This window comes from Pelecanus crispus, chromosome 25, assembly GCF_030463565.1.
Source record: "Pelecanus crispus isolate bPelCri1 chromosome 25, bPelCri1.pri, whole genome shotgun sequence".
Taxonomy (NCBI): Eukaryota; Metazoa; Chordata; class Aves; order Pelecaniformes; family Pelecanidae; genus Pelecanus; species Pelecanus crispus.
The window spans coordinates 3,023,347-3,033,432 of record NC_134667.1 but is presented as its reverse complement, the minus strand read 5'-3'; the positions used below and the strand labels follow the sequence as shown (position 1 = coordinate 3,033,432).

General features: G+C 61.7%; 1 protein-coding gene across 1 annotated transcript in view; it reads right to left on the bottom strand.

Annotated features, from left to right (window-relative positions):
- Nucleotides 1–9,150, bottom strand: part of FBL (fibrillarin) — a 13,835-nt gene extending 4,685 nt beyond the window's left edge. Inside the window, exons 1-6 of the mRNA XM_075724836.1 lie at nt 9,141–9,150; nt 7,988–8,047; nt 6,525–6,689; nt 5,949–6,043; nt 4,952–5,122; nt 3,248–3,380 (exon numbers count right to left, since the gene is read on the bottom strand). Coding sequence (XP_075580951.1) covers nt 3,248–3,380; nt 4,952–5,122; nt 5,949–6,043; nt 6,525–6,689; nt 7,988–8,047; nt 9,141–9,150 — 634 coding nt within the window. The remainder of the gene's footprint in view (nt 1–3,247; nt 3,381–4,951; nt 5,123–5,948; nt 6,044–6,524; nt 6,690–7,987; nt 8,048–9,140) is intronic.
- Nucleotides 9,151–10,086: the final 936 nt, after the last annotated feature.

Genomic DNA, 10,086 nt, shown 5'->3' with positions numbered 1-10,086 from the left:
TACCCCCCCAAATCCCCCTCAACCCCCCCAAGTCAGGGGCACCCCAAAATCCCCCTGACCCCCCCCCAGCACCGCCAAATCCTTCTGAGCACCCCCAGTGTACCCCAAAATCAGGGGCACGCTGAAATCCCACCACCACCCCCCAAAGCACCCTGAAATCAGGGGTGCCCCAAAAATCCTCCCGCCCCCACCCCAGCACCCCTAAATGCCAACCCCCCCCGAGGGCACCCCAAAATCCCCCCTCCAATGCCCCACAGGACACCCTAAAAACCCCCCTGCCCCCCCCATTACCCCCCCCCCAGGCACCCCCAAATCCCCCTCAACCCCCCCAGGGCACCCCCAAGTCGGGGCACCCCAAAATCCCCTGACCCCCCCCAGCACCGCCAAATCTTTCTGAGTCCCCCCCAGGGTACCCCAAAATCAGGGGGTGCCCTGGAATTGCCCCACCACCCCCCCAAAGCACCCTGAAATCAGGGGAGCCCCAAAAATCCTCCTGACCCCCACCTCAGCACCCCTAAATGCCCCCAACCTCCCCCTGAGGGCACCCCAAAATCCCCCCTCCAATGCCCCCCCAAAATCAGGGGCACCCCTGAAACCCCCCTGCCCCTCCTTACCTGCCCAGCACCCCCAAATCCCCCTCGACCCCCCCAGGGCACCCCCAAGTCAGGGGCACCCCAAAATCTCCTTGACTCCCCTTGGGCACCCCAAAATCCCCCCAATTCCCCCCCAGCACCCCCATATCCTCTGACCGCCCCCAGGGCGCCCCCCAAAATCAGGGGCACCCTCAAATCCCCCCAATTCCACTGGGTCCCCCAAATACCCCCCCAGACACCCCAAAATCTTCCCCCAGGCACCCCAAAAAGGTCCATGACCCCCCCCAGGAACCCCAACCCCCCCCCCAACATACCCCAGACACCCCAAAATCTTCCCCCAGGCACCCCAAAAAGGTCCATGACCCCCCCCCAGGAACCCCAACCCCCCCCCCCCAACCTCCCCCAGACACCCCAAAATCTTCCCCCAGGCACCCCAAAAAGGTCCATGACCCCCCCCCCCAGGAACCCCAACCCCCCCCAACCTCCCCCAGACACCCCAAAATCTTCCCCCAGGCACCCCAAAAAGGTCCATGACCCCCCCCAGAAACCCCAAATCCCCCACAGCCCCCTCCAGGGTACCCCAAAATGTCCAACCCCCCCAAAGAACCCCTTCAACCTCTCTCAGGTGGCCTCAGATGTCCCCAGATCCCCCCAAGACCCCCCCAGATCCTCTCCCCTACCTCCCAGGACCCCAAAACTCTTCTCCAGGACCCCCAAAAGCACCCCAGAAACCTCTCCCAGGTGCCCTCAAATCGTCTCCCACACCCCAAAGACCCCCACCCAAATTGTCTCCTACATCCCCTGGGACCCCAAAATACCTCCCCAGGACCCTCCAAAACACACCCAGAACCCCCAAAACACCCCCAGAAACCTCGCTGAGATACCTCGAGGTGCCTCCAGACCTTCTCCCAAACCTCCAAAACACCCTGAAGACCCCCAAAACTTCTTCTAGACCCTCCCAAGACCCCCAAATTCTTCTCCAGGTCCCTCAGAGCACCCCAAGACCTACCATAGGACCTCCAAAACACTCCAAGACCCCCACAACACCCAAAAACACCCCAAAAACCTCCATCAAATACCTCAAGGTGCCTCCAGACCTTCTCCCAAGTCTCTAAAACACCCTGAAGACCCCCAAAATCTTCTCCTAGACCCTCCCTGACACCCCAAAATTCTTCTCCACGTCCCTCAAAGCACCCCAAGACCCACTGTATGTTACCACAACACGCAAAAGCACCCCAAAAACCTCTTTCAGGTACCTTGAGGTGTCTCCAGACCGTCTCCCAAATCTCCAAAACACCCTGAGGACCCCCAAAATCTTCTCCTAGACCTTCCTGACGCCCCCAAATTCTTCTCCAGGTCCCTCAAAGCACTCCAAGACCCACCCCATAACACCCAAAAGCACCCCAAAAACCTCTTTGAGATACCTCGAGATGTCTCCAGACCTTTTCCAAAATCTCCAAACCACCCTGAGGACCTCTCAAAACTTCTTCTAGACCCTCCCAAGACCCCCAAATTCTTCTCCACGTCCCTCAAAGAACCTCAAGGCCCACTGTACATTCCCACAAAACCCAAAAGCACCCGAAAAAACCTCTTTCAAGTACCTCAAGGTGTCTCCAGATCTTCTCCCAAACCACCAAAACACCCTGAAGACTCCCAAAATCTTCTCCTAGACCTTCCCAAGACCCTGAAATTCTTCTCCAGGACCCTCAAAGCACCCCAAGACCTACCATAGGACCTCCAAAACACTCCAAGACCCCAACAGCACCCAAAAGCACCCCAAAAACCTCCATCAGATCTCTCAAAGTGCCTCCAGACCTTCTCCCGTCTCCAAACACCCTGAAGACCCCCCAAAATCTTCTCCTAGACCCTCCCAAGACCCCCAAATTCTTTTCCACGTCCCTTAAAGCACCCCAAGATCCACCGTATGTCCCCACAACACCCAGAAGTACCCCAAAAATCTCCATCAGATCTCTCAAAGTGCCTCCAGACCTTCTCCCAAATCTCCAAAACACCCTGAAGACCCCCAAAATCTTCTCCTACACTTTCCCAAGACCCCCAAATTCTTCTCCAGGTCCCTCAAAACACCCCAAGACCCATCATAGGACCTCCAAAACACTCCAACACCCACCGTACGTCCCCACCAACACCCAAAAGCACCCAAAAACCTCTTTCAGGTACCCTGAGGTGCCTCCAGACCTTCTCCCAAACCTCCAGACCACCCTGATCACCCCCAAAATCTTCTCCCAGACCTTCCTGAGACCCCCAAATTCTTCTCTAGGTCCCTCAAAACAACCCAAGGCCCACCATACATCCTCACTACACCCAAAAGCACACCAAAAACCTCTTTCAGGTACCTCGAGGTGTCTCCAGATCTCCCAAACCACCAAAACACCCTGATGACCCCCAAAATCTTCTCCTACACCTTCCCAAGACCTCCAAATTCTTCTCCAGGTCCCTCAAAGCACCCCAAGACCCACTGCATGTCCCCACAACACCCAAAAGTACCCCCAAAAACCTCTCAAGGTGCCTCCAGACCTTCTCCCAAACCTCCGGACCACCTTGACGACCCTCAAAATCTTCTCCTAGACCTTCTGGAGACCCTCAATTCTTCTCCGGCACCCCCAGAGCACGCCGGGCCCCCCACCCTGGCTCACCGATGAGCATGCGGTACTTGTGGGGGTGTCGGGCATCCTCGATGATGGGGATGACGTTGGTGCGTTTCTTGGCCACGTTGATGAGGTCACGGCCGGAGCGATGCGAGAACTCCACGGCGTAAACCAGCCCCTCCTGGGGACAGGGAGGTCACCCCACCGTCGTGGGGACAGCAGGGGGACCCCGAGGTGGGGGGCAGCTCTGGTGATGTGGAGCCACCACCCATGGGGACAGCCCTGGGGTCCTCAAGGTGAGGAACAGCTCTGGTGACATGGAGCCACCACCCATGGGGACATCCCTGGGGTCCTCAAGGTGAGGAACACCTCCAGGGACATGAATCTGCCACCCATAGGGACATCCTGGTGTCCCCAAAGTGGGGAACAGGTCTGGGGACGTGAAGCCACCACCCATAGGGACATCCCTGGGGTCCTCAAGGTGAGGAACACCTACACAGGAAGCTGCCACCTTTGGTGACATCTTGGTGTCCCCAAGGTAGAGGACAGCTCTGGTGACATGAAGCCACCACGCATAGGGACATCCATGGTGTCCCCAAAGTGGGAGACAGCTCTGGTGACGTGGAGCCACCACCCATGGGGACAGCTCTGGGGTCCTTAAGGTGAGGAACAACTACAGGGACACGAAGCTGCCACCCCTGGGGACATCCTGGTGTCCCCAAAGTGGGGAACAGCTCTGGTGACGTGGAGCCACCACCCATGGGGACAGCTCTGGGGTCCTTAAGGTGAGGAACAACTACAGGGACACGAAGCTGCCACCCCTGGGGGACATCCTGGTGTCCCCAAAGTGGGGAACAGCTCTGGTGACGTGGAGCCACCACCCATGGGGACATCCCTGGGGTCCTCAAGGTGAAGAACATCTCCAAGGACATGAAGTTGCCAGCCCTGGGGACATCCTGGTGTCCCCAAGGTGGGGGACAGCTCTGGCAACATGGAGCTGCCACCCATAGGGACATCTCTGGGGTCCTCAAGATGAGGAACATCTACACAGACATGAAACTGCCACCCATGGGGACATCCTGGTGTCCCCAAGGTGGAAGACACCTCTAGTGAGGTGAAGCCACCACCCATTGGGACACCGCTGGTGTCCCCATGGTGGGGGACAACTCTGGGGACGATCTGCTGGGAGGTCTGGACACGTGTCCAGACCCTGTGGTGACGGACCCAAAGGACCTCAAGGATGTCCCCAAGAAGATGGGAGATGCCACCTCCAGGCTGTCCCCATGGGGTTGGCAACCCCATCCTCGTGTCCCCTCGCCCCAGGACCCCACGCTGATGTCCCCAAGGGATGCACAGTGCCACCCCCACGTCCCCCTGCTTCCAGACCCCATGGTGACAACCCCAAAAGACCTCAAGGATGTCCCCAAGAAGATGGGAGATGCCACCTCCAGGCTGTCCCTAGAGCTTGATGACCCCACCCTTGTGTCCCCTCACCCCAGGACCCCACGGTGACGTCCCCAAGACCCCGGGACCCCACGCTGATGTCCCCAAGGGACGCACAGTGCCACCCCCACGTCCCCCTGCTTCCAGACCCTATGGTGACAACCCCAAAAGACCTCAAGGATGTCCCCAAGAAGATGGGAGATGCCATCTCTAGGCTGTCCCTAGAGCTTGATGACCCCATCCTCGTGTCCCCTCACCCCGGGACCCCACGGTGACGTCCCCAAGGAGCCGGTGGCCCCGTGTCCTTACCGGTCCCACGATGTCAGAGACATGGGACACGGTTGTCCCCGAGGCGGCACCCAGGTAGAGGACCTTCGTCCCCGGGCGGATGTGGATCTGGTCGATGCCACCGAGGATGGCGGCCGCCAACTTGGAGCGGAACGGGTTCCAGGCGCGGTACTCCACCTTGGTGTCACCGTCCTGGGGACGAGGACACCCACGGACGCGTCACCCACCACCTGTGACACCCCATGGACGCCCACGCCTCCCCACTGCCACCTCCCAGTGCTCCCAGTATGGGCTCTGAGAAGGTTCTGGTGATGTCCTCAACCTTGGTGTCACCGTCCTGGGGACAGGGACACCCGGGGACGCGTCACCCACCACCTGTGACACCCCACGCACACCCACACCTCCCCACTGTCACCTCCCAGTGCTCCCAGTATGGAGCCTAAGGTCCTGACGGCCTACTTCATCTCTCCCAGTTGCCCCCAGTCCCCTCCCAGTGCCCCCAATTCCCTTCCAAGTCCCCCCAGATCCCTCACAGTTCTCCCCAGTCCCTCCCAGTACCCCCTCCCAGTTACCTCCACCCCCCTCCCAGTCCCATCCCAGTTACCCCCAGTGTCCTCCCAGTGCCTCCTAGCTCTCCCAGCTTCCCTCCCAGTGCCCCCTCACCCCATCCCAGTTGCCCCCAGCTCCCTCCCAGTTCCCCCTAATCCCCTCCCAGTGCCTCCCAGTTACCCCCAGTGTCTCCTAACCTTCCCTATTTCCCTCCCAGTCCCCTCCCAGTACCCCCCAGGTCCTTCCCAGTTACCCCCAGCCCTCTCTCAGTGCCTCCCAATTCTCTTCCAGTTACCCCCAGTGTCTCCCAGTTACCCCCAGTGTCTCCCAGTTACCCCCAGTGCCCTCCCAGTTACCCCCAGTGCCCTCCCAGTTACCCCCAGTGCCTCTTAGCCTTCCCCACTTCCCTCCCAGTCCCTCCCAGTTACCCCCAGTCCCCCCCCAGTTACCCCCACTCCCCTCCCAGTACCTCCACGGCGATCCTCTTCTCCCCGTAGACCGACTCCCCCGGGACCAGGTTGCGGGTGACCAGTGCGTCCTCCTTGCCCCGGCAGATGAACACCCCTGGGGGGGTGGGGGTCAGGGACCCCCAAGTGCCCCCCAACCACCCCACAGCCCCCCGAAACTGCCCCATGGGACCCCCAACTGCCCCAGAGCCCCCCAAAACTGCCCCATGGGACCCCCAAGTGCCCCCCAACTGCCCCAGAGCCCCCCCAAAACTGCCCCATGGGACCCCCAACTGCCCCAGAGCCCCCCAAAACTGTCCCATGGGACCCCCAAACTGCCCCCAACCACCCCACTGCCCCCCCAAACTGCCCCATGGGACCCCCCAAACTGCCCCCAACCTCCCCACAGCCCCCCAAAACTACACCATGGGACCCCCAAACTGCCTTCAACCACCCCACGCCCCCCCAAACTGCCCTATAGCCCCCCCAAACTGCCCCCAACCACCCCACAGCCCCCCCAAACTGCCCCATGGGACCCCCAAACTGCCCCATGGGACCCCCAAACTGCCCCACGGGACCCCCAAACTGCCCCCCCGTACCTTCGTGCCGATGGGGCTCCACCGTCACCTTCTTGCCCCCCTTGAAGCCGCCGCGGCCCCCCCGGCCCCCCCGCCCCCCCCGGGCGGGGCCTCCTCGCCCCCGCCCCCCAAATCCACCCCCGCGGGCGCCCCCACGGGCGCCCCCCCGGGGCTGGAAGGAGCCACCTGTGGGAAGAGGGAACTGGGCTTACTGGGAGGAACTGGGAATGCTGGGGGGGGGGCATTGGGAGGGGAACTGGGGGGGTTGGGGGGGACTGGGCATACTGGGAGGGGAACTGGAGGGGACTGGGAGGGGCTGAGGGGGAAGTAGAGGGGGAACGGGGGGGAGACTAGGCATACTGGGAGGGCCTGGAGGGCACTGGGCATGCTGGGAGGGGGAACTGGGCATACTGGGAGGGGCTAGAGGGGAACTGGGCATGCTGGGAGAGATGGGGAGGGGGAACTGAGCATACTGTGAGGGACTGGGGGAGGGAACGGGAGGGGGAACTGGGCATACTGGGAGGGGGAACTGGGCATACTGGGAGGGGGAACTGTGAAGAGACTGGGCATACTAGGAGGGAACTGGGGGGGGGGGGGAAGTGGAGGGGGAATGGGGGGGGTGTAACTGGGCATACTGGGGGCAGGACTGGGGGGAACTGGGCATGCGGGAAGGGACTGAGGGAGACTGAGCATACTGGGAGAAAACTGGACATACTGAGTTGGGGATTGGGGGGGAACTGGGCATACTGGGGGGAACTGGGAAGCACTAGGCATACTAGGAGAGGTTGGGGGGGACTGGGCATACTGGGAAAGCTGAGGGAGATTGGAGAATAACTGGGCATACTGGGAAGGGACATTGGAGGGAAACTACGCATACTGGGGGCGTACTGGAAGGGGGTCACAGGGACTGGGCATACTGGGAGGGCGAATGAGAATAACACAGCATACTGGGGGGGAACTTGTGGGGGACTGAGCATACTGGGGGGGTTGGGGGGGAACTGGGTACGCTAAGGGGGAACTGGGAATAACTGGACATACTGGGAAGGGAAACTGGGGGGGACTGGACATACTGGGGGGGTACTGAGCATGCCAAGAAAAGGACAGTGGTTAACTGGGCATACTGGGATGGGGAATGGGGGTAACTGGGCATGCTACAGGGGGCATTAGGCATACTGAGAAGAGGAATGGGGGTAAGTGGGCATACTGGGAAGGGGACTGGGGGTAACTGGGCATGCTGGGGGCGGCACTGGGCATACTGGGAGGGGGAATAGGGGTAACTGGACATACTGGGAGGCAAACTGGGGATACGGAGGGGTACTGGGGATGGTAGGGGGAGAGATGGGGGTAACTGGACATACTGGGGAGGAACTGCGCAGGCTGGGGGGGCGGAACTGGGGGAAAACTGGGCAGACTGGAAAAGAAGGGGGGCTCCCAGTAGAGGCGGGACTGGCCTTACTGGGAGCACTGGGAGGGGACAGACTCACCTCGGCCTCCCCGGAAGCCCCCGCGGCCGCCGCCGCCGCGCCCCCCCCGGGGGCTGAAACCTGCCGGGAGCCAGTGTCAGACTGGGGCAACTGGGAGCACTGGGGCAGACTGGGATGACTGCAGGAGGCTCCCAGTTCCCGCCCAGTAACACCCCCACAGGCTCCCAGTGTTCCCAGTTTGGCCCAACCACCCCTCCCATGTCCCTCCCAGTCACCCTCTAAGTGATCCCAGTTACTCCCCAGTCTATCCCAGTTCCCTCCCAGTACTGCCTCATTTCTCCCAGTTACCCCATTCCTTCCCAGTAATCCCCCAGTCCCTCCCAGTAACCCCACAGCGCCTCCCAGTCCCATCCCAGTTACCTCCAAACCCCCCCAGTCCCTCCCAGTGACCTCCCAATATACCCCAGTTACCCCAATCCCCTCCCAGTCCCTCCCAGTTACCCCCCATGCCCCCCAGTATATCCCAGTCACCCCAGCCCCTTCCCAGTCACCCCCAGTCCACCCACTCCCTCCCAGTTACCCCTAATGCCCCCCAGTCCCTCCCAGTAACCCCACAGTGCCTTCCAGTCCCATCCCAGTTACCCCCAGTCCCCCCCAGTGACCTCCCAATATATCCCAATTACCTCAGTCCCCTCCCAGTCCCTCCCAGTTACCCCCAGCACCCCTCAGTATATCCCAGTTATCCCAAACCCATCCCAGTCACCCCCAGCCCCTTCCCAGTTACCCCCAGTCCTCCCACTCCCTCCCAGTAACCCCACAGTGCCTCCCAGTCCCATCCCAGTTACCCCAGTCCCCTCCTAGTCCCTTCCCAGTTACCCCTAGTAGCCTCCAGTCCCTCCCAGCCCCTTCCCAGTTATCCCCAGTGCCTCCCAGTTACACCCAGTGCCCCCCAGCCCCTTCCCAGTTACCCCAGTGCCTCCCAGTCCCTCCCAGTTACCCCCAGTCCCACCCAGTATATCCCAGTTAACCCCAGTCCCTCCCAGTTACCCCCCGTGCCCGCCAATACCTCCCAGTTACCTCCAGTCCCATCCCACTCCCTTCCCAGTATATCCCAGTACACCCCAGTCCCTCCCAGTTAACCCCAACGCCCCCCGGTCCCTTCCCAGCCCCTCCCAGTATACCCCAGTACATCCCAGTCCCTCCCAGTTCCCACCTGGCCTCATCCCGCCGCTACTCCACGCGGGGCCGCACGCGTCGCTCTCGCACCCCCGGAAGCGGAAGCGCCGCCCGCCGCCAATCCCGCCCTTTGCCGGGCGTCGCGCATGCGCGTCAACCCGCCCGACGTCACCGCCCCGCCCCAGGCCGGGCGGAAGTGCCCTCGGAGGGCGGGAGCCTGAGGGGTTCCCCCGGGTCCTAGCGCCTGCCGGTGGCCCCGAAACGCCCCCGGGGGGACGCCCTAAGAACTCGGGGGGTGCTGGGGGGGATTTGGGGACAAAAATGGGGATTTTGGGAGCCCTGGGGGGATCTGGGGGCAGATATGCGGCATTTTGGGGGGGCCTGAGGGGTATGTGGGGACTGGGATGGGGGTTTTGGGGGTCCTGGGGGGATTTGGGGACAGGGAGGGGACATTTTCGGGGGTCCTGGGAGGATCTGGGGACAGAAATTGGGCTTTTAGGGGTGCTGAGGACCATGTGGGGACAGGGAGGCGACAGTTTGGGGAGTCCTGCGGGTGGCAGGGGACATTTTGGGGGGTCCTGGGGGGATTTGGGGGCAGAAATTGGGCTTTTGGGGGCCCTGAGGGGTATGTGGGGACAGGGAGGGGACATTTTGGGGGGTTCTGGGGGTGGCAGGGGACATTTTGGGGGGTCCTGGGTGGATTTGGGCTCAGAAATTGGGCTTTTAGGGGTGCTGAGGGGTATGTGGGGACAGGGATGGGACATTTTCGGGGGTCCTGGGGGTGGCAGGGGACATTTTGGGGGGTTCTGGGGGGATTTGGGGACAGGGATGGGGTTTTAAGGGGTCCTGGGGGTCATTTGGGGGTCCTGGGGGGTATTGGGGCCCTGGGGGCTATTTGGGGACATTCTGGGGGTCCTGGGGGTATTTGGGGACAGGGATGTGTCATTTGGGGGCTCCTGGGGGTGACTGGGGACATTTTGGGG